Raw genomic sequence first — 24,844 nt, 5'->3', positions numbered from 1 at the left:
TGGGAGTCCTTTATGCTATTTGATTGTCATCCTGTATAACAAATGCCAGGTCCCCATACTGCTTTGTGCCAGGGTGGGGGGGCAAATCGGGTAGGACCCCACCTCTAGGAAAAGTCTTTGTTTTACTCCCCAAGGATTAGCTTGAAATACTTCCCCTCCACTGCCCAGTGCTGCCTGGACCAACATTACCCTATTTTGGCTGCCAGTATCTGCAGGAGATTCAAGAGAATCCCTTGATTCTTCGAGTATTTGGTTGGGTTACATAAGCTTTTCCCTGCATGAGGAGCAGCTGACCTAGGCTAGGGACATTGTTTGGTTTTCCTTGAACTATTAACAGGGAGATAAGGAGGTTAACTGAGTAAATGTTCAACAGGCCAGAGTCCCTGCTGAGGGTGCCCATAGTGATCAGATCTTGTTACATCCTTGCTCTGGAAGTTGCCTTTCTGGTTGCATTATGATAGAAGAAAAAGAAAAAAGGGATCCCACTGTTGGAAAAGCAAAGGGTAGCACTCCCCGGCTGTGGCTTACTTTCTGGGGAGACTCTGTTAGCATATCTGCACAGAAAGAGTAAGATGAATAGAACAGGATTCCTGCTTTGGAGGAAGGTCATAGCTGTGGGGTAGAAGGAGTATTTCTGGCTGGACAGTGGCAGAGTGAGTCCTGTTGTAGGCTCACACCCAGAATGCTGCAGCAGTCCCCACAGCCTCACCACTGCACCCCCCACAACGGGGGCCTTTGCCCTGGGCCAGGCACTCTGCTCCCTGCTTTGCTTGTAAGAACTCACACAGTACTGCAGCTCTGTGGAGTCGACTATATTTCTATCACCATGTTCAGATGAGGAAGTTGAGGTAGGGGTTGAGTAACTTGGTCAAAGTTGCTACTTAGCAAGTTTTGGGGACCGGATATGAATCCCCCATAGATCTGACCCCAAACCCCGTAAAGCTACAGCTTTACAGCCCTTCCCCACTTAGAGCTATTGTTTTTAATGGCTATAAACTCTCAGGGTCACAGGTAACCCTGAGAATATGATGAAAGCTGGAGCCATGGCCTTTCTGTCCAAAGGAATTCACACATGCTTGGTCCTTTGGTTAAAAGCCCTGGTCCCAGAGCACATTTATCTTGAACCTCATTGGTGGCCCCTGTGGCTGCCTACCACACACCAAAGTGTGTCTCTGACACCTGGGACCCACCCATGTCCCCCACACCTGCTGTTTGTCAGCAGCTCCTCCATAATGAAGGGAAAGGACAGTGAGGAGGTGAGTTACGGGATGGGGCTCGTTGTTTGGGTGAGTGACAGAATAGCACTGACAACAAAGGTGGCTTCACAGATGACATCTGACCCCAAGTTAGCATGTTTATTAGGTGCCCTTGAAGAGCTTTTGAGCTGGCAGAGGAGGAGAAACCAGCAGAGGACAGAACCTGAGGGGACTGAGAAGAGTGAGCACAAGGGAAGCCTCAGATATAAGGGAAGGAACATGGATTGGGATCATGAAAATGTGGGTTCCACTCCCAGTCCTGCCCACTGACTTCTTGAGCATTTTTTAAGAAAAGATTTTATTTATTTATTTATTTGAGAGAGAGAGAATAAGAGGAGGGGAGGGACAGAGGGAGAGGGACAAGCAGACTCCCCACTGAGCAGGGAGCTGAACGTGGAGCTTGAGCTCAGGACCTCAGGATCATAACCTGAGCTGAAGGCTGACGCTTAACCGACTGAGCCACCTTGGCACCCCTCCTTGAGCATTCTTCACCTGCCACTTCATCTTGCTGTGGTTTCCTTAGAGCATGAAGGAATTGAATCAGGCCATTCCCGGGGGCCCTCAGGTCTCTGGCAGGTGAGGCAGGCAGTGGAAGGTGAGGTAAGGGTTGTCAGGTACTTGCACATCAGGCAGTTACTGTGTGTGGTCTCCTCTGCCCCTCGCATCACTTCCCCAAGGCTGAGGTCATGAACCCCATTCTACAGATGATGCAAGTAGATGAAGAACTTCTATCTGATGCCAAGTTTCCAGCTCAGGCTGGGATCAGTCCAGAGGTGGCAGGTGTCTGGGATGTGAGGAATGGGACAAACACGTTTGGGTTGGAGCAATGTGTGGGTGCAACCAAAAGAGATAAAGGAAGGTTCCTATCGAGTCCCGAAAATCGCCTCAAAGAATTAATGTTTCTCTTTGTGTTTTTCTTCTTCTTGATTTCATAGGCCACTTTCCAAACAAAGCCATGCCCTCTGCAGGAACGCTTCCTTGGGTTCAGGGGATTATCTGTAATGCCAATAACCCCTGTTTCCGTTATCCAACTCCTGGTGAGGCCCCTGGGGTTGTTGGAAACTTTAACAAATCCATGTAAGTACTATATCGGGTTTTCTTTCCAAACTTGTCAGTTAATACTCTTTCTTTCCTTCTCAACCTCTGGAGAATTTTGAAGGGTTCAATTTGAGTGAAGTTGCTTTTGTAAAGGTTTGAAGAATGAGGGCAGGGAGAATTGCTGCCAGGACCTAAGACTGTGGATCTTACCTTGGTGCATTTGAGGAGTAACAATATGTAGCTCTTATGACAATAAGGCTCCTGTGGTTGGGGGGCCATTCTTACAAAAACTGGTCAGAGAAGAGGGAGGCACAGCATGTCAGCTCTGTCCATTCATTATTAGCCTACTCACTTAGCACATTTCCTGTGCATCTGAACTGGCTGGTCTAGGCCCTGGGGGTGTTGGTACAGAGATAAGCACAGGAGGGGACCTGCCCACAAGCAGCTCGTAGCCTGGGCTGGGCGAATTTGTCCCTTTCCTTCCCGATTCACTCTTACTCTGTCACTCCCTGTCATACTGCAGTGTCCCAGTGTCCGCAGGTCTCTCTCTTCTGTGGTGTGAGTTCCCTGAGGGCCTGGATATTTCTTCCTTGCTTTTATCTTCCTGGCTCCTGGGTCCAATACTGGACATAAACATGGGTTTAATAAGTGTTTGCTGATTGAGCCATTGAAGAGTCTTGGAATGCATGGAACCATGGCATGAGCTTGAGTGGACAAAGGACTGTAGGAGATGTATCAGGATAGTCCCGAGGAAGCTCTGCAGAGTCAGACGGGGCCACATTATAATGTCCATGGACCCTAGACTTTGTAGCTTTCAGGGGCCCTCTCCTTGCATCCAGAAATATTAAAAATTTTATTTGATAACTGTGTTGGTATAAAGATGACTATAATCCAGGTTGGATTCATTATCATATATGTTCTTTCTGAATTTCTGGATTTCATTTTTTTCATTCTGATTTTAGAAGGTAGTAAACTTTTTTGTGGACCCTAAGAGCATCCTGGGCCCTAGGCACTGTGCTTATTGGGTCTCCTGGATAAGTTGGCCCTAGATATGTATGTGTGTGGGTGGGGGCGAGGTGGATATGAGAGCTTCCTGGATGGAGGCACATGGGCTGGGCCTTGAAGGGTAGTAGGATGTGATTGTGTGGACACACAGGAAGAGCATTTGGGGCAGAGATGGTGGGTGAGCAGGTAGGAGCCTGGGGCATTGGTGCACCTGGGTGTGGGGAGCAGTAGGAGTGGACCAGAGCTGGCCTGTGGAACACCTTGTAGCCAGGCGGGGACATATTTTCCTGACAGATACTTCCTTCAAGCAGAGAGGCTGCGGGTCTAACCAGGGCTTTTCTTCTTTTCTTGCACCCCCTACAGTGTGTCTCGCCTGTTCGCAGATGCTCGGCGGCTTCTTTTATATAGCCAGAAAGACACCAGCATGAAGGACATGCACCAAGTTCTGAGGACATTACAGCAGTTAGAGAGTTCCAGTTCAAGTAAGCAAAAGCCTTCTGTGCACTGGCTCATAATTGGAAATTGACCTACACGGGGGTGAGAGGACAGCCCAGGTGCCCTCGCCCTTGCTCTTCAGTGCTTTCCTAGGGAGCTTTCCTCCTCAGTGGCTGGGCTGTCCGGCCTCTCAGCTTCTCTGCAGGAGGTATTTGAGAAGAAACTAGGAAGACAATGAATGTGCTGGCCTCCTCTGGGGAGACAAAACAGAAATCACCAGAGAGGAATGGCACAGGCCTGGCATTAGGGCAGTTGGGGGGTACGGGTTGCTGCCAACTCCCAATTTTTTTTTTTTTGGAGTTGCCCATATGGTTGCAGTGAATGGACAGATTTATAGACGAGGGATGCTTATGTGCACGTAAGAGCTATTAAAGTTGCAACTTGATATGGATAGGTGAAAGGTAAGCCTTTTTTTCTAAAAGGGAAATGCAGTTCATCTTCCACCTAGTCATTTGATTTCGTGTTGATGGGCACTTGACTTCTGATCTTTTAAAAGTGAAGTCTTCATCTCTGATCTGGTTAAGTGCCCAGGGAACTCCTTGCCGGCCACTGAGGAAGTGTCCAAGGAGCAGGCATGGGCAAGGGCAGAAGTTATGGAACAGCCTGCTAGGCAGTGGCCAGCCAGGGGGACAGTCTCCTGGGCATGGGCAGTCACAGCGTGCCTGGTTTGTAGAGAATTTAAAAGCAGTAGTGAAGCTGACTAAAAGGGGTCTGCTTTTTGTCATCACCATGTACCGGTGATTCTAAACAATGTCAGTCATAAATTACTCTCCATCTTGGGCCAACTGCTGCTCTGCTCTAACCAGGAAAGTGCTTTTTACTTAGTTGGGTGTTTTAGGAGGGATGGGGAGGGTCAGCTTCTGCTGAAAAGCCTCACAGTATGGGACCCACTTGGCAAAAGAAGAAGGGATACAAAGTGCTAGACTTTCCACCAGACTTAGAGCCTTTTCTTGGGAAGACAGAACTGTGCTTTCCCTGGGCAAGAGAAGAGGCATTGAGCAGCATGGTGCCTGATGGGCTGTGGGTGGCAGGGAGCAGGTGTCAGAGAGAGGCCTGGCTGTGCTTGGGCTCCTGGGTTAGTTGCAATGAGCTCCTGGCTGAACCTCTCTGGGCTGCATGGCCTGGCCCTCTGGGTGCTCTCTCCTTGCCCTATAGGCCCCTGATCTTGCACACACACCTCTGTCCCAGCATAGGACCCAGAGGTTGAAGCCACCAAAGTGTCTGTCCTTTCTGATCTGCAGGAGAGCCCCTGCCTGGCAGACCAGAGACAGAGCTGGGGTTATTTCTCCTACTGTGGAGATTTAGTGTGTCCCATAGGAAAGAGTGCTAGGGTATATTACTTTGTAGCTTTGTGACTTTGTGAATAAGTCTTTAGACCCCTTGAGGCTACTCTTCTAATCTGTAGAGTGGGGACAATAGGAAAACCTATCTCATAGGATTATTGTGAGGAATAGATGAGATAACACATGTAACTGCTTCAAAACAGCACTGGACACAGAGGAAGCACTTAGGGAACGTGAGCTGTGATTATTTTGAAGAGGTGACTTCTTGGCCAAAACAGTTTACCTCTCTGAGCCTTAATGTCATCAGCTGTAAGATAAGAAAAACTTGCAATGTAGAATGTCAGACCTGGCACAGTGTCTGACACATAGTAGATGTCCGATCAGTGGGAACCACTATTATTCTTAGGTGTCAGTGAGGCATTCCTGAGCACCTGGCCTTGCCCTCCTGCCTCTCAACGTCATGGCTGGGGAAACCGACTAACAGACGGAGCCGAGTTTCAGATCTTAGTGGGGAGTTCTTTCCACACAGATCCATTTTTCTTCTTTGAGCAACTGGAGCCATGAGTTAGGGTAGAGAAGGCAAGACAAACCTGTGTCCAAAAAACTTTCTCGGCAAAGCTCTGACGAGAGGATCTCCTCAGATTTTGATTATATTATATCAATGCTTATTACTTATCTCTGCCTTCACCCAGTCCATTCCCATCTCTGCCCTGCAGCTCCTTCCTAAATTGCTCCCACCTTTCTTTGCCTGTCTTGCATCACTAAGCCAGGCCTCAGGCTGGAGGGAAATGCACAGAAATGTTGCTTCTTCCTAGGTGAAATCAGTAACTTTTTGCCAAATTTCAATAACACTCTAGATTTCAGAGAGAATCCAAGGCTGGGTTATGTCAGTGTAGATCCTAACCTAGAGACCTGTGTTTTTCTGCACCGACGGCCCTACTCGCAGTATGATAATGGGCTTAACCCTCTTAAACATCACTGTTAGGATTGGAAGTATCCTTGGTCTCGAGTCTTGCCCTCATCAACCTTCTCTACCACACACCCTCTCCCTGTGATGGGACCTACCTCTCACATAGCCGCTCATTTTGGGTAATAATAGCTCCAGTTAGCAGAACATATTCACTACCCTGCTATACCTTCCCGTCCATGAGGTTATTAATTCAATTTCCCTTGAAATACTTAAAGACAGCTCTTGTGTTTTTTTTCCCCTTTCTTCCTGAAGTCTTTAACTTTTCTGGGATAGATATCTCCATTCTTCCTCTGGAATATATTTTCCTCCCTGATTTCTGCCTTTGTTCTGGCTGTGTTTCAGTGTGTTTATGTCCTTGAAGTTTATCAGAAATTACAACGGTTTTCCAGCATGGACTAGAAGGGGATTTTTGCTTCCCTGTTCTGAGCACTCTACTTCTGTTCATGCAATCTAAGATTGCTTTGGACTTTTTGGCATTCACGTCACACTGTTGACGCCTATTCCTCATGCAGTCAACCAATATTGCAGTCTTTTAAATACACAGTATTGCAAGTTACTTGTTCTCCATTTCTTAATCACGCTGTTGGCCCTTTAAACCAAAAGGGAAATCATCTATTTCCTTTCTATTTTGCATTTTTAAATTCCCTGTGTTGTTTTGTCCTTCCTACACAAACCATTTTAGATTCTGATTTTGCCGTGTGTACATTTGCTGCTGCTTATTGTTTCCTGTCATGTAGGAATTTGATAACTAGCTCTTTTTGTTCTCATCCAGGTCATTAATAGCTGGACTAAGGCAGGAGGTTTGGATCAGTCCACTGGAGACTAATAACCCCTTTGGACTACTCCTACTCAGGCTCTTACAGATTCACCAACCTATGGTGTCATTTGTGCTGAGCCCCTGCCCTATGATCTAGTTGGAGGACTTGTTATTTCCTCCAAGTTGGATTCATTAGACTATCCGCAGATAATGTGTGGATATGGAGATCTGGACTCAGATACTGTCTTCTAATGGTTTCCTGGACTTGAGCAACATTTCTGTGCATTTTGTTTCTATTTATTGGATGAGAACTTAGAGGTCTTTTAGTTCATTTGCAGATAAATGGGTTGACTCAATCATTCAGCCAATATTTATTGAACCTAATATGTGCCACCCAGTGTTCTAGGTGCTGGGACACAGAGGTGTTCAAAACAAAATGTATCCAGTTCATTTGGAACTTCCATTCTAGAAAATAGCCTGATCTAGAAGGGGGAGTGACTTTTCCAGTTTGCATAGCCATGAGAACGTTATTCTAGGAACGGAGCACAGGTAAATGTCTGCTGCTCCACAAAATTCTCTTTCTGCAGTGGTATCTTCTGCTGGTCTAGTAATCTTTTACCTGAGAAGGTCTCTAGTTTTAAGAATTAGATCACAGACGAGTCTAATTATTCTTGAAACCATCCTGATGAGAAACCCATATAAGAAGCCTCACAGAGGGGCCTTTACCCGATTTTCTCATCACTGGAACTTTTTGGACATTCTGTTATTTTCTTCCTAAACCTATGACTACACAGGTTGAGCAGAGGTTAAATTAATGTTTGGGAGTCCATGTGAGGAGCCTTCATTCTTCATAAGTCCCCATGATGACTGTACCACAGTGAAAATGTAAAAACTGCACAAATTCTTGGACCTGTAGAAAAAGTGACAGGTTTAGATTCTGTCTCTGAGATGCAGACAGGCAAGGAAGAGTGTTTCTCTGAGTGTGTTTGATGTCATATCTGAGATTATTTCAAGAAGTATACAGATGACAGCTTTTAATTTTAACCCCTATCAAATTGCAACTTCAAGGGTATTATCGCTTAGGGGGATGTTAAATGGAAAGAGTTAATTTAAAGAATACATTGTTTTCTGTGCATATGGTAAAACGTGTGAGAGCAGTTTGTAAATAATGGAGAATTGGAAAATGCTGGTATAAGAGAAAGAATTTGGGGCTTTATGTGAAGATTCATTTTGGGAACAAATTCAGGCTCTAGCCTTCATTATCTGTGAACCTTGAGCATGTTTAGATTATCTCTGACCCTCAGGATACCTAGAAAATAGAGATTACCCAAGAGTCATTGAACATGAGATCAGAGGACATCTGTGGATGGCTAATAGTGGGGCACAGCACAAATGACACACAATAAATCTGAGTTGTCTCATCTCTCTTCTGTTCCTGGTGGACTGTTTGGTTTTATCAATTTGTTCAACCTCTCTGGGCCTCGGCTTTCCTTGCCTTGAAATTGGAACTTTGGCAAGACAACATGAAAATGTTTCTTCTTGGAATCTTGGTCAGTTCTTGCAAGGGGTGAGGGGGATCAGCTGGGACTAGCCAGTGATGTGGCTGTCCCCTAGACTGTAGTTCTCGAAGGCAGATAGGGCCTTATTCATGGCTCTATCCCAAGCATTAGCGTAGTAGCCAGTATGTGGTAAGCAATCAGGGGATCTTCGTGGAGTAAAAGCAAGAAAAAATAGCTGCCCTTTCTCCTTCACAGACTATTTTAAGGATCAAATAAAGTGCTTGGAAAGGTGTAAAATCCCAGCATGTGTAATTTTCTAGTTAATTCCCTTGTGTGAACCCAAGTCAATCAGGCTAAATAATAATGACAAAGGTTCTTCAAATAGTTTCAGCTTGCTTTCTTCCACAAGGTTCACCCCAGAACATTCTAGGACATGCTGCCATGAGTCTGGAGGCCGGAAGTGGATTTATTGAGAAGCTAAGGAAGGTTCACCCTCCTCAGCCCCTTCAAAGGCCCTGGGAGAGATCTTAGCTCTCAGAAAGTGTCTCAGTAGGATTTTTAAAAAATACTCTTTTTCATAGAGAGAGCCTCTCAAATCATGTCAGGCTCAGGCCTCACAGACCTGCATCTGCTCTTGCCAGAGGCCTTGTGGAGACAGGAAGAAGTGCCATCTTTTTTAGCCTCCCTCCTGGCCCTTCTCCTCAGGCTCTGTCACCACCACCGCAGCCCTCCTGCATCTCTTTGGTGAATCCGGGAGACTCAGATGGGGTGACTAGCTGACTGACCAGCCCCACTGGGGCTGGTGGCACTCAGATCAGGACTGGGTCTGAGAACTGGGACTCAGATCAGGACTGGGAAAGCTCTCAGATCAGAGCTCTCTGCTCTGTCTTTTCTACTTATTTCCTTTTCAGCTATTTAAATGCATTGGTTAGTGCTACACACCACCAGGCTCTTCCTACTTCCTCCTCAATAATTCTGCTCATACATCCACTTTACCCCAGTGTCTCATTCATTTCCCAAATCCTGGAATTTCCACTCCGCACACTCCTTCATCTGTAAATGGCCCCATGGCCCAACCCAAGCTCATCGTGAGTTTACACTAAGCACCATCAGCGCTTCCTGCTTGGCTGGAAGCTGGGAAATGTACATCCTGGGGCCGAGTCTTGGCTTCCTGGGTGAGCCATCCTCACATCCCTATAATAAGTTCCCAGCTCCCCCACTGTCCACTGCTTTAGCCCATGGCTGCTTCTTCAGCCTCACCATGGCTTCTCCCTCAGCCTCACCATGGCGTATCTGCTCCAGGACAATTCCTGTGCTTATGGAGGTGCCGTGGAAGTTCTCTGTCTTCTCAGCTCTGACCGGCGCAATAGAGAGGATTACGGTTGATGGGGGAAGGTTCTATGGCGTGGCTGGATGCTAGATCCCCAGCCTCCCCTGTGTAAGAGACTCAGTAACTTCCATCCTTAGCCAAGACCTTAACTCTCCAGGGGTCAGGCCCTGTCCCAAATTACAGCCACTGTAATGGTTTTTAACAGAAGCTGGGTAGGTGTTCTGTGGGACTTCAGAAGATCATCTTCGGGACCCGCTGAATCAGGCCAGGACGGGTAGGTGGGACAGTTGAGAGATGACTTGCAAGCTATATACACAGGGCTGGCAAGTCACACAGTTGTGTGGATGCCGTGTGTACTGCCATCCATGTGAATGACCCTCCCCCTGAGAATTACGCTCCCTGGAGTTGGGTATTGCCTGGCCTATGTGGCTCTTTGCTGTGGCCTGGAGGACCTATTTCAGCACCTCCCAATGAGGACTAAGGTGACAACTGGCCCCCCATTGCGCCTGGCCCAGGGACTTCTGAAATGCCTTCTGTCCAGGGTGTAGAGCCCAATGAAGCTTACGAGAACTTTCCTAGGAAGGAACAAGGAAGGGCTTTGGCCATTTTTCACTGGGGTGGAGATGTCACTTTGGAAGTCATACCACATCATAGAGATTGAGAGTTGGAAAGCAGCAGGCATGGAGGGGAGGTCTAGGGCAGGGCTGTGTGCACCCCAACATCCTGACCTGGGCCTTGAGCTTCTCTGTCTCATCAGCTAGATTTTATATGTCAATGCCATAGGTGCCATTTTCTGTATGTTCACAGGGCAAATCTGGTTTTTTGGGCCTTTCTGATGTGGTTCTGTAAGATTTCCATGAAATAAGTCCTTGGGTTATGCTGGATTTTATTAGGGAAATGGGGCCTAACTTTCTGAGTGTTGGATTTACTGGTAATACTGTGCTCTCACCCTGTGGACCTTTGATTCTGCTCTGATCTTTGAAGTCAGGCAAACCTGATCCCCCGAGGGCAGGGCAGGCTTTCGTGATGGGCAGGGTAGTTGGCTGTAGCAGAGAGTTGAGCGAGGAGGATATAAAACCGTTATCTTGTAAACATCCACTTGGTAGTATAATTTAGCTCTAAGCGAACACTTGGCAGCTGGCAGCCTTGGTTCAAATCCTGGCTTTTCTGCTTATCAGCTGTGTGACCTTGGATAATTCCGTAACACCTCTGTCTCAATTTCCTCAAAATGGAGATACCAGGGATCTAATATGGGTAAAGCATTTAGTGCTGTGCTTGGCACGTAAGAGGCATCAGGCTTGACTTTCATTCACCGCATGGAACTACCATCATGGGAGGTGGGGGGGTTTGTTCCTTTTTATGTGCAAGAAGGAGCTGAAGTTCAGAGAGGGGAAGTAACTTTCCTAAAGCAGCATAGCTGGCAAAGGGAGGAAGAGGGCTGGAACTTCAGTCTTTTATACTTTGCTGTTACTGCATCCTAAAGAGAGTAGCCCCGGGGTAGCCAGAAACTTCCAAGGTCACAGGATAACAGGGTATGAATGGCTGGCATCAGCAAGGAGACGAGGTCTTCTGGGAGAAATACCAGACTTCCTCCACTTCCCTGTTCCCTGGGGAACAGGCATGGGTGGAAGGTTCCCCAAGACCCATCTAGAAAGAACATCCTGTGACTCACAGCCATTTCTCCTTCCCTGCCCAAACCCCTTCTTTCCATCTGGATAGCCACCGAAGTTGAGGCTGCAGCCCCATACTTTGTTTTCTGCCCTTGTGGGCCCTCTGTGAGTCATCTTTTGGGGAGATCTGATGACATATGTGTCAACATTATATCATCAGACTGGAAATTTCTTGAAATCTTTGCATGATTGCAATTCACGCTCTGCATGCACTTGTTGAAAGCTCTGATCTAGGGCCTGGGGTTTCATATTTTGGAATCTTTCTGACCTACTGTGAGGAAGTTTTCCCAGACCTGTCACCGCCAGGCTGTGTCCTGGAGCCTAAGCTGCTGGTTTCCATCCAGGGTGGGGGTCTGGCCCTGGCTAGGCTGTAACCAGGTAGATGCAGTGATGCACTGCTATGTTGAAATATTACTTGAACTAAATTGAATCAAAGGTCAACCTTACCCAGACAAGAATAGAAAATACAATTACACTCAATTACAGGACAGCACGTACCCTGCAACAGCAGACTGCCTTTAAAAAGTTGGATTGTTAACATGAAGAATGGTATTTCATGTGTCTTGCTTTTCCAGTACAAGATTTATTTACCCTGTGGGTGGGAAAGAACAGTTTGGGAGTCCAGTGTGCTTCTAGCTGAAAGCCTCCCATTTCCTGCCCTCTCATCACTTGTTGTGTTGAGGCACAAAAGACAATCTTGGAATGACACTTCGTCCAACAGATGAAGTTGCAGCAAATAATGGTACTGTTTTACATTTTAATACATTGTTACATTGAAGGCATAATTAGCAGGTTGGTATTATCTCCATTTTATTGATGAGGAAACTGAGGCTCAAAAGGGGCATGTCTGTTGCCTAAGGTCACAGAGTAAAGCCTTGACCCCAAGGCTTAGCATCTTTCCCCCACACCATGCTGCCATGTTGCCTTATTCCAATACCAGGAAGCATGGGTGGCATCATCCATTATTTGATGCCAAAAATGTGATGAAGTGATTTTAAAGAGTGAAGCGATTCATTGAATTCCCCATAAAGTAGAAAGAGCCAAAGCTTTTTACCCAGAGCTGACTGAATTCAAATTTACCACTTGCTTGCTCTGTGAGCTTGAGCAGGGTATTAACGCCTCTGGGTGTTTTTCCACATTTGAAAAATGGGATGACACTCCTCGTAAGCTTGTTTTAGGCATTCTAGAAAAAGAATACATATAACCAGTCCGATGCTCTGTAAATGCTAATCACCTTCCTCTGCCCACAAATCACAACTCTGTCCCTATCTTGATGCATTTTATTTGTTTTGGAAGTAAGGGAAAGCTAAGTTATTTATACATTATATATATTAACAGTTATTCCTTAGTTCAGCCCTGGAAAGAAGCCCCTTTCAGCCCTTACTTCATTGTAAACTCCTCTTCCTTTCCTCTCCTGTGTTCCCTAGACCTCTCATGGTCCTAGGGCTAGTTACAGTCCCAAGCCGCCTGGTGTTTGGAGTGTCTGGTTGCATTTACCAGCTCATCAGTGAGCACTGATGCCCCAAACTCTCTTCTTTCCAGCCCTTTTTCTCTCATCTCTTTCTCTTTGATTCAGTCTTTCCTGTCCCTGGACTTTGTGCTTCTTCATACTTTTGGCCTCTTTCCTTCTCTTTGTTCTTTGCCTTTTCCAGGCATCTTTTCCCACCTTCCCACCTCCCTGACCTTCACTAAGCATTCTCCGTGCACAGTGTCTTCAGCTCTTTGCTTACTTTGTCAATGCTGGCTCTTTGTCTCTACCACTCTCTTCAGGCCCAGAATTCACGTGGGCCGACGTGATGTCTGTTACCTTTCATCTCATATTATCTTCATTTTCTGCTGGGCTTCTAAAGTCAGCCCAGCTGCCTGTCACCCTCACTGCATCAGGAGTGCTCCTGGCCAGTGTGAACCCATCACCCTTTCCCCGTGGGGCCTCTGTCTGCACTTGTTCTTTGGGGATCTGTTTGCTGTTCTGGTTCTTACCAGCTGACTTTAGTCCTCATTCCAGAGGCTACCAACAGTCTGCCTTGCCCACTTCTCAGTAAGACATGGGTCTGCTACTGCCTCTGTAGATGTCTCTCTCCACTCCCTGATTTTAATGATGTCTGATTATGGAGTTGCAGACAGGGCTGGAAGCTCACAGGTCTGCCCCCGATCCTTTCTCCATCTCCTCTTGGCAAGGACAGGGATCATGTCTTCATAGAGCATCTCGTTATTCAAGCCTTCAAGGAGCACTGAGAAATATTGCTCCTTTAAACCACAGTACTAGTGTTTTGGGTTCAGTAGCCATTCCGTAGTTTGTTGAATTAATACAAGCTAACCCTATGTGTAAAATACTTTAAGGAATATATATATTTAAAGTATTTTAAGGAATATATATATATTCCTTAAAGTATTTTACATATATATATATATATATATATATATATATAAAGATTTTATTTATTTATTTGACAGACAGGGATCACAAGTAGGCAGAGAGGCAGGCAGAGAGAGAGGAAGGGAAGCAGGCTCCCTCCTGAGCAGAGAGCCCGACGCGGGACTCGATCCCAAGACCCTGAGATCATGACCTGAGCCGAAGGCAGCGGCTTAACACACTGAGCCACCCAGGCGCCCCAAGGAATATATGTTTTGTAGGGTTAGATTACTTATGTTGGTCTCAGGAGGAGAGTCCAGCTTCCCTGGCACTTGCTGCAGAGGGTTCAGGGAGCATAACCCTGAATATTCTGGTTTCTCTTGGGACCCCTTCACATAATTGTCATCTGTGACTTTGTACTTGTTTAAAATAACCTGGGCTCCTAGTAAAGGTGAACCTCTCCAAGGCTCCATGACTGGAAAATTCTAGAACTGTGGTTTGAACCAGGTTAGCCGGACTCCAGAACCTGAGACTGTTTGGTTATGCCTAGGTTATCCCCTCAGCAAGCCCTCACTGAAGTGAAGAAATCTGCTGTGTTGGGAGCCCCAAACCCCAAAGCAGAGAGGTTCTGAGGCTGTATACACCCCAAGCTCCTGGCCCCCTCTCACTTGTCCTAAGGAGTCACGTAGGGAGCAGTCACTCACTCTGTCTCACTCTACTGCCCAGAGTCCCCATATTCCCAGAGAAGCCCCAATCTTCCCAGAGAGGAGGGTCCAGCCATCTCAAGGAAGCTGCAGGTAGCTATCCTTGTAGAAGAAAGTAGAGGCCTAATATCAGGAAAAAAAAAAAAAAAGAAAAACCCTAATGAAAACACCTGAGTGTGCTTGTTACTAGCCCTTGTGTAGCAGAGAAATGTTTTAAGGTTTTGTTTGCATGGCCGTACAAACTTAGGCTGAGTAAAGCCATGAGTTAGAATCCAGCCTGGTCCCCTCCAGGCCATTGCCCAATTGACAGGGTTAGGGCTGGGAGACCCTCCTGGGATTCTTTTAAGAAAAGTATCTATGGGGTACCTGGGTGGCTCAGTGGGTTAAAGCCTCTGCCTTTGGCTTGGGTCATGATTCCAGGGTCCTGGTATATCGGGCTCTCTGCTGGGTGGGGAGCCTGCTTCCTCCTGTCTCTCTGCCTGCCTCTCTGTCTACTTGTGATCTCTCTCTCTCTGTCAAATAAATAAATAAATAATCTTAAAAAAAAAAAAAAGTATCTGGGCCTTGGATGCCGCTGTGCTCACTTTCTAAGTCTTTTTTTTCCCTTCTGCCTCCTCCACCCACTTCTCAAGCTGCTGATTGCTGTGGTTCTTTTTCATGTTGAACAAAAGAGACTACAGGGATCTTGAAACTTGAGCTGGGGACTGGAGGGCACTGACCGAGAGTAACCCCAGCCGGCTCTGCGGAGGGCTTCCCTTCTCCGCCTTCCTGCTAGCCCCCCCTCTTCCGCTCGGGCCCTCCCCCTCCTTCCCGGTCCTCTGCTGGCCAGGAGAGGAGCAGAAACCATGCTAAGTGGCCGAGAAAGCATTTGCTGGGTGCAGGGCCTCTCTCCTGGCTGCAGTGGAAGTGTTTCCTTAGCTTGGTCAGTGAGGCCTGGCCCAGAGGATTGGCAAGAAACTGAGGAATCTGCCCTGTTCTTGCTCAGCCCACAAACACACGTTTCACTTGTTTTGTTCTTTAGACTCCAAGATCCTGAATTGTTTTTTTTTTTTTTCTTCTTTCCTTTGCCCTACCTTCCTGCATGCAAGCACCTGGGGAATAGAGAGGCCACGGTTTGCTCCTCCAGGTGGGACCAAGGAGGCTGAGTTGCAAGGGTGGGGTATTTTGGTCCATATTGGAGAGATTGAATCAGGAAAGCGCTCTTGGCCTTTTGATAGATAGTGACTCTGAGTCTTCTCTGTGGGCAGCAGGGACTCATGTTGAATTTACCAGTCTAGCTCCGTGATGACTGTGCTCTGTGGCAAGCATCTACACCTTCTCAGTTTCCAGTGTAAACTCTTGAGGGTCATCAGCTCTTTCCCCTCTGAAAAGAGTGCTTTCCCATTCTTTTTTTTTTTTTTAAAGCTTTTATTTATTAATTGGACAGAGAGAAATCACAAGTAGACGGAGAGGCAGCCAGAGAGAGAGAGAGAGATAGGGAAGCAGGCTCCCAGCTGAGCAGAGAGCCCGACGCGGGACTCGATCCCAGGACCCTGAGATCATGACCCGAGCCGAAGGCAGCAGCTTAACCCACTGAGCCACCCAGGCGCCCCTGCTTTCCCATTCTTGATCTTGGTTTTCACAACAGCTTGTCAGTGGTGTTGGCTCCATTTCACATCAGAGGACACTGAGGCCCAGAGAGATAAAGGAAAGGGGAAAAGCAAGGTTCATGGCTCCACACTTAGGAAAGAGCAAAACCAGGACTTGAATTTGGATCTTCTGGTGCCTCCTCTGGGCTGGGCACTATTGTACTTTGAAATGACAAAGTCCTGGCCCTCGAGATATTAAAAAAAAAAAAATTATTTATTTATCTGAGAGACAGTGAGAGAGAGAGAGAGAATGAGCAGGGGGAGCAGAGGGAGAGAGAGAGAATCTCAAGCAGACTCCACGCTGAGCACGGAGCCCTACACTGGGCTCGATCTCATGACCCTGAGATCATGATCTGAGCCGAAACCAAGAGTCAGATGCTTAACCCACTCAGATACCCATGTGCCCCTCTTCTGGCAAAAAGCTGTGTGCCTAGACAAGGGTAGCTCCATCTGTGTGCTGTTTGAGGGAAGTAAAGGAGGCTATTAGAACACAAAGGACCTCCTAACCCAGCTTGAGGGTGGGAAAGTCTGGGCAGGCTTCCTGGAGGAGATGACTCATGGACCAAGTCATTAAAAAAGGGGGGTGTGTGGGTAGGAATTAGCTAGGCCAAAGGGGGAAGAAGGGGTGTTTTAGACATTTGAATTTCTTTATATTCTTGGCTTCTCCACTCATTTTCCTGCTAGCTCTATAATAGAGAAAATGGAGACCAGAGGTACAAAGCCACCCCATTCTGGCCCCCACTATACTCCTTGGTCTTCCCTCATCCATTTTACTCCCCATATCTTAGGTTTTGAGGAATCTTCTGTATGTTTATCTGCTTGTTGATTTATTTATTCGTTGAAGAACATTTATGGGCACCTAGTATGAATAGAGCACTACAACTACAGGGTGTCCTGGCTCTGCCATGCTGAGAGATCTCCCCAGCCACAACCTCAAGAGATTTTTGGCCCCTTGTCCTTTTCCAGAATTTGGCTTCAGCCAATTCCCCCCTCCCTCCAAGCACTTACAGACAAGCCTCATCTTGGTCACTTGCCTGACCTGTCTTCTTCATTTCTCCTCGTCCTTTACTGACTGTTTCTTCATCTCGCTTATCAGTCTTGAAAGTTCCTCGAGGGCAAGAACTGTGTCCTCACCTTCTCATTACACTTCACTTTGGTACATTGGTAAAGTTCAGTGAAAGAAACCCTTCTCAATAATCGAAAAATTATCACCATTTTTTGAGCATGTACCATGAACCAGTTTTTCACTATTCATGCTTTACCAACGACGATCTCCAATCTTCCCATCTTGGGAAGGTGGTGATACTGTTATCCTTACCTCTTAGGTGAGAAAAGTTGGTCTCAGGAAGGCAAAATGCATTCTCAAAGCCACAGTCAGAAAATGGCAGGGTCTAGTGTCAAAGTTAGGTTTTCCTGGTCCCACATCCCTGATCTTTGTACCACTTCACTGTTTCTCAAACTCCACTACAGTCACCTGGGAAGTTGTAAAATTCTGATACGTGGGTATCAGCTCCGGAGGTTCTCATTTGATGTCAGGGGCTGTAGCCTGGGCATTGGAGTTGTTGTAACACGAGCCAAGGTTGAGAAGCAGTGCACTGCCCTACATTGCCTTTCTTTGTCCATGCTGGCTATAGCTGTTGGCGGTGGTATGTGAATCTAGGTCCACGTGTGTGGTATGCACGTGACCAGAACATACTCCTTGGTAGCCAGGGATCTTTGGCCCGCCCTGCTGCTCCCCCACCCAGCGATCTCATCACCCTGTGCACATGCACTGCCAAGGGTTGTTGACTATTAGGTCCGCCTCTTGGTTCTTCTGTGTCACCCGGGGGTGTCACTGATAGGCGGTTTGAGTTTGATCACACCCAGCTGTTCTCATCCTCAGAGCCTGTTGACATAGCAGAAGAGTCTTATAAACACACTGAGTCTACTTGCTGGTCTCAAGAGTGTCATGACCTCGACCCACTGCAAGTGCAGGCTGGGTCGTCCTGCCACACTTCAGCAGTCCTGCTGTGGAGCAAGGAGGCTGACCCGAAGTTCCCGAGCACAGTGTGCACGTTCGGCTCTGGCTTTTCACACTCGGGAGGAATTGGTGGTCCCCGTGGCTGAGGAGGGCCAACTCATGTGTGTATTCTGTTCTGTCTGGGGCTCAGAGATGTCTTTATTTCACCCCTTATTTTATAGAGCAAGGCAGTGGAGGCACAGTTTGGGTGAAATGTCCTGGCGAATAAATGGATACAGATCCCAGCTCTACTGACTCCCATTGTGTTGTTTTTCCCATTGTTCCACAGTGGTCAGTGTCTGGCTTTTCATGCCGGGCTTCACTTCAAGCCACCAGATTTCCTACCTTCCTTCTTGAAAGCTATGATTGGGGTAAACACCTGGCTGTTACTTTGTGTCCCTGGGAATATAACAAAGGGATCCTGTTTACTCCTGGGTTGTAGCCTGGGGATTGTCCTGATATCTCTGGGCCCTTCTTGGTCCTACTCGACTGAAAGAAAATCTGATACTGCTGAGATACTTCTCAAATCTTCCCAGCCCTGATCTCACCTCCTGGTATTTATGATCTAGCCATCATTCTTTGTAATGACCAGTAATTCATTGCCAGGCTTTGATCTGGGCACAGGGATACAAAGGTAAAACACATATCCTGGGGGCAGCTGGCTGGCTCAGTCCATAGAGCAGGTGGCTCTTGATCTCGGGGTTGTGAGTTCAAGCCCTGTGTTGGTTCAAGCCCCATGTTGTTTGCTTAAAAACAAACAAACCAACCCACATACACATATTATGTATCTCAGAGGCAGAGTTTAGTGGAGATAATATGGAAATTAAAAAAAACATTCCTTAAAGTGTGGTCCCCAGACTCTCTGGATTAGGAGTATAAGGAATGCTTATTAAAATGTAGTCTCTTTTTTTTGTACTTTTAAAAAAATTTAATTTTAGTTTTTCAGTGTTCCAAGATTCATTGTTAATGCACCACACCCAGTGCTCCATGTAATACATGTCCTCCTTAATACCCACCACCAGGCTAACCCAAACCCCCCCCCCCCACTTCCTTCCAAAACCCTCAGTTTGTTTCTCAGAGTCCACAGTCTGTCATGGTTCATCTCCCCCTCTGATTTTCCCCAATTCACTTTTCCTTTCCTTCTCATAATGTCCTTCCCCCACTCCTGACCCACTATTTTAGAGTCTCTGGGAATTGGGTCCAAGAAACAGCATTTTAGTATGCCCCCTAAGTGAATCTTAGGTGCCTTGAGGTTTGGCGATTATAGGAGTGAGTGCTGCAGTAAGAGTATAGTGTCCTGTATGATGGCTACCACCAGGCTGGTGTTCATGTGTAGGAGGACATCTTCTGAGGAGGGACACTAACTGGGCAAGGAATAGCTTCTTGAAATTGTCGTGAGGAATACCAGGTGTTAGTATGTCAGGTGTAACCAGACAGTCATTTCTTTATAGGTGTGAATCATGCTTAACTTACCCTTTCTAATAGCTCTAAATTGTTCAAGTTTGCTTGAGAACATGCCTGGATCTGACAGCAAAGATGAGAGTCTGGTTGGGCATTTGTGCCCTCCTTCTGCTTTATCTATGCACGTGACCCCCCCCCTTCACCCCCAGGATTAATTCCTGTCCTCTTTAAGCCTCATACTGTAGCCCCATTTCAGATCAACCCTCTATTTTGCTTCAGTTAAATGATTGGGTTTGTAAGGTTTGCCCCCTAGAGGTCTGTTAGTGCCTGGGTCTGTGGGCTGCCGTTTGCAAATGAGCCTTGCCTAGTCACAAGGAAAGGGTGGACTGGTTTTCTCTTTATTGAAAGAAGTTGGGTTATTAAGAGGGTGGGGCAGAAGAAGAAGTCGACAGTCAAATGAAATAGAGCAGGGAAAATGGTAGCATTTCAGAGTGAGGGGACTCCCACCTAACATCTGGTCAGAAACCTCTCATTTTGGAGAAGCTGAGATTCAGAAAGAGGATATGAAATGACCAAATGACACTGCTAGTCATAGACTCCAACTCCGGGGACTAAAATTCTGGATTTCTGGCCCGTGCTCTTTCTGCTTCATTACACTGGAATGTACCTGGAGGGTTTATTTTTAAAGAGATTCTTTATGAAACCCTGCGGCCATCGAGTCATTTAGGTGGGTTGATTTTTAAATATATGCTTGTGTTTTCTTAAAATCTAGCAGACCTGGGCTTTGGAGCTTTGTATCATGTGTTTCACGGTTGAAATTAAAGTGAGATCACATCTGTGAGAGTGCTTTGATATGCGTAACACTCTCCTCCAATGGTTCTCAAAGTGTGGGTCCCAGACCGGCATCATCTGCATCACCTGGGAGCTCCTTGGAAATGTGATTCTCTGGTCTCATCCCAGGCTGGCTGATTCAGAAACTCTGGGAGTGGAGGCAGAAAATCTGTTTTAACAAGCCTTTAGATGATTCTGTTGTCCACTCAAGTTTGAGAACCACTGTTCTGCATCAAGAGGAAGATCAGCCTTCCGGGGTTTGTGGATCTAAGGCTTTAAGTAGCTCCGGTATTTAGCTGAGGTGGCATGTGGGAGATAGGAGTAGTAGGGTTAAGTTCACAAATCTCAGATGGGATGGGTGAGATCACTTAAAAGGTTTGGCTTTTGGGGCGCCTGGGTGGCTCAGTGGGTTTAAAGCCTCTGCCTTCGGCTCAGATCATGATCTCAGGGTCCTGGGATCGAACCCCGCATCGGGCTCTCTGCTCAGCGAGGAGCCTGCTTCCCTTCCTCTCCCTCTGCCTGCCTCTCTGCCTACTTGTGATCTGTCTGTCAAATAAATAAATAAAATCTTATATATAAAAAAAAAAAGGTTTGGCTTTTTCCTCGAAAAGAAGGAAAGGCTGTATAAGTGTTCACACCGTTTGAGTCTAGGAGCACACTCGGAGTTGGTTCTGTTAATCTATAGAAAACACACTTTTTGTCTCTCCTGTAGGGCAAAGCTCCTGTCCTTTTTCTGTGTGTTTCAGCCAGAAGCCTGTGGTTATCAACTGGTTTAAAACGAGACCGTCAATATTAAGATGTTTTCTCCAACTGCCTCATTGTCCTAACTTTTTTTTTTTTTTTTTAACTTATTAAATGAAAATAAAATACTTTTCTCGACAGGCTTGAAGCTTCAGGATTTCCTGGTGGACAACGAAACCTTCTCTGGATTTCTGACTTACAACCTTTCTCTGCCAAGGCCTACCGTGGACAAAATACAGGTGGCCAATGTCAGTCTTCACAAGGTAAGCTGCGATGTTCAGCTTCCTCCGTGGGGCTGATGGAAGTTATATTGTTTAAGAGTGTCTGGAAAGAAATGAATCAGCCCCTGTTTTGGTTATGGTGCTGAAGGAGGTTATTAGCTCAAGTTCCGCTTACCCATTTTTACTTCTCTGTTCAGGGTGGCATTGCCAAAGCATTCAGAGAGTGGAATGTGCAACCTGGGGTCGTGGACCAGCTGGTTGAAATACACTGATTTCCTGCCTGTCAACTGGCATTTGTTGATATCTTCCCCCTAGAAAGGGGGGAGGTGAATTTAAGTTAAGATGAATTAAGCATTTTTAAAAATTTTTCACAATTCTCAGACTATAACCAGAGTTGAGGATTATTGAACAGAGCAGCTGTCTATAAAACCTAAGACAGGAGGGGCGCCTGGGTGGCTCAGTGGGTTAAAGCCTCTGCCTTCAGCTCAGGTCATGATCCCAGGGTCCTGGGATCGAGCCCCGCATCGGGCTCTCTGCTCAGCAGGGAGCCTGCTTCCCCCCTCTCTCTCTGTCTGCCTCTCTGCCTACTTGTGATCTCTGTCAGTAAATAAATAAAATCTTTAAAAAAAAAAAAAAAACCTAAGACAGGAGATTTAAAAAACTTCATGCTTCCTTTAAGGATGGATAAGAAAATTATATAAGGAGAAAAAAATGTTTTTCCCTTAATTTGTAAAACCAGGAAGTAATATTGGTGTTTATATAGAATTTTAATCGTAGATTCTTAGAAAACTTCCTTTGGCATAATTAAATATCATAGAGCTCCTGTGCAGTGAGTAGCAGACCCAGGTTGTATGGTTATTGATTTTCTGAGAAGCTTCCCAAGTTTATTCTTTGGCAGAAAAGGGCCCTGCTTCTTTACCCTATCTCACATCTACACACTAGCTTATCTTTACAGTAAGCAGAAGTAGTGGAAATGTTTATGCCTGAAAATAAGATCCTTGCTTTACATGATGTAGAATTTTTAAAATTAGAAAAATGTGCTTACTGCTTTGCCCTTATGAAACTAGGAAAATATGCTTTGTATTTACCAGTTGTATGGTTGGGAGATGGGCCAAAGACAGCAGGCTTATGAAAACAGTTGCATTTAGCACAATTTCCATTTCTCCCTGCCAATTTTGTATCTGCCACATCAGATCAGTTTAAAATGAGGGGCATCCTAAGTGTGGAGGTTGTCCTCGCATGGTTTTAGGGTCTCTCTGTAGTCCACGCTCTCAGACCCAGATACTGAAGGTAGGCTAACAGCAAGGACTGCTTGGGGAAAGGAGTAAAACTGAAGGGCACTTGCATGTCTGATAGTAGGTGAAAACTTCATGGAAACCATGGCAGGCCCAATGCTCTGCAGTATTAGAAAGCTACACAGGCCTGCAGCGGCTTTGGTCCATCACTCACACTGGATTGTACTGCAAGGAGGTCAAGCTACACTAATTTAAATTAACAGGGGGAGGTAATAATGGAGTAATGCAGAATCTGCATCATCCGTTCATTCCACAGGTATTTACTGTCGATAATGTTTCAGTATTATGGACTCAACATGAGCAAGAAAAGCAAGCCCCTCTTACAGAATTTGCTGTTTCATGGGGAGGAAGGACCATGTATGAAGAGGTGCCATCTGTTAGGCCCAGGAAAGCTAATTAAGTAGACAAAATATGGCCAAGGAGAGGCTCTCTAGGAGGTCTGGTATAATGAATGCATAAGAATGATTTACAGTTGGCCTTTAATGAGGCCTTTTCATGAGAGGCTTGGATTTCTCATACTCTGCTCTGGGGCAGACAAAGGAAGAGTTCCAAATTCTAAAATTGCTTCAACATAGTTTTCTGCATCTGTGAAATATCTATCCCTGTAAGTAAATAGTATGAATGCTTTTTTGTCCCCATAATTCAGCCCAACCCCAGTTTAACATATCACAAGTTCCAAAATAATGAGAATGTTTTTCTCTAATAAAATAATTAAAATGGTTTCAGGAGTTTAGACTTACAATTCCTATTTCCTGAATCATGTGTCCCATTCTTTTGAGAAAAAGAGTTGGAATCAGGATTTTCCTTCATAAGGACAAGAGTGTGGGAGATGATGAGTCAAATACAACATTCAGATTTTAGGTTTCCTGTCAAATTGTGCCTTGATACATTCCAAAGGTTCGTAAAGAGATCTGATGCATTGCACTATTGTGACAGTGTCCATTCTTCAAAGCTGTATTGACCCTGCCTCCCGTCTTTGTAACCCGGTTTTGCTTGTCTTTCTTTGCTTCCAGGTATTTTTGCAAGGCTACCAGTTACATCTGACTGATCTGTGCAGTGGATCAGAATTTGAGGAGGTGATTCAGCTTGGCGAACAAGAACTTTCCAAGCTTTGCAGCTTGCCAAGCGAGAAACTAGATGCAGCAGAGCAAGTGCTTCATTCCAACATGGACATCCTGAAGCCCATCCTGGTGAGTAGGCCTGCCTCGTGGAGAAGCTTCAAACACTCGTGCTTTTGGAATGTGAACATTTTCCCTGGATAATATAACTTTGTTTTTTTTGTAGAAACTTAGGGCTGGCTGGGAGTTTGGGAGGTGATTTAGCTCAGTGGTATCGTGTTCTTTGAAACCTCTGGGACTTTTCCCAAAGGGTCAAGGTGGGAAGAGTGAGTTGGGTATGGCTTTGAGTCTAAGCGTAAGGTCCTTTGTGACTATTTCAGAGAAGACCTGTTTTTTATTTTATTTTATTTTTTAATATTTAAATATTTAATTTTTTTAAATATTAAATTTTTAAATTTAGGGTTGAGTATAGTTCCAGAATGGGTATATTTCTTTGGATTTTCTGAGAGCTCTAGTTGACATACCTCTCCAACAACAGCATTTAGCATTTGGTGTTCTGGTCTCCTTCTTACCAGATAGCACTCTGATTTGTCAGTAGGTTCTCTTAAAACCAGGGAAAGACCCTGGTTGTGTCTTTCCACAGAAGAAGGATGTGCCTGGAAAAAGACATTCCTCATTATAATAAAAAGAAATCAGAAACCTTTGGGACTTTGTGGAGCATGATTTCTTTCTAGAGAGATCCATTATCCCAGGTATATTAAGAATGTCCAGTTTTTGGATGCTGTGGCTGGATCATACCTTAGAAAGTGACGTTAGAAACATCTCCTGCCATTTATACACTAGTGACCATCAAGAAGTTCTTGTATCCTACTTGACTCTATGATGGTGCACCTTTTGCCTGATATGAAGGTAATAGAACTCTCTGAGTTCTTGGGATTTTCTGTGGTAGGGTTGATGGTGAACTAGTCAGTATAAAGGGTTGAGGCCTAGTGCCCAAGATTGTTTTTGTTTTATTCCAGAAGTAGCGTTTTCTGTTTCAGTTAAAAAAAAAAATACTGAGTTGCTTTGTTCAGTGGTCTGTGATTCTATTGGTTAATGTTTCTCTGGTATAATTTCAAATAAGATCTGTATTTCTGAATGGGGATAAGGTTTGCAGTTCCAGAATACTGGTCCAAGTGGCTACGTGAGCTCACTGATGTAGACATATGCAGCCTATTGGCACTTTTTGGGTTGTGTGACACAGAGGGCCAAAGGTTATTAGAAATGGTAGACCATTTCCTTGTACAGGTTTAGTTATTTTTGCTTTATTT

The 24,844-nt window shown here is 45.7% G+C and overlaps 1 protein-coding gene across 3 annotated transcripts in view; it reads left to right on the top strand.

Moving 5' to 3' along the window:
- Positions 1–24,844, top strand: part of LOC309846239 (phospholipid-transporting ATPase ABCA1) — a 128,071-nt gene that overhangs the window by 32,241 nt on the left and 70,986 nt on the right. For all 3 annotated transcript variants that reach the window (XM_082695096.1, XM_082695095.1, XM_082695094.1), the window contains exons 4-7: positions 2,192–2,333; positions 3,663–3,781; positions 21,102–21,223; positions 23,490–23,666. In XM_082695096.1, the coding sequence (XP_082551222.1) occupies positions 2,192–2,333; positions 3,663–3,781; positions 21,102–21,223; positions 23,490–23,666 (560 nt within the window). The remainder of the gene's footprint in view (positions 1–2,191; positions 2,334–3,662; positions 3,782–21,101; positions 21,224–23,489; positions 23,667–24,844) is intronic.

This window comes from Mustela nivalis, assembly GCF_964662115.1.
Source record: "Mustela nivalis genome assembly, chromosome: 13".
Taxonomy (NCBI): domain Eukaryota; kingdom Metazoa; phylum Chordata; class Mammalia; order Carnivora; family Mustelidae; genus Mustela; species Mustela nivalis.
The sequence above is the reverse complement of the archived record's forward strand: the minus strand, read 5'-3'. Positions and strand labels throughout refer to the sequence as shown.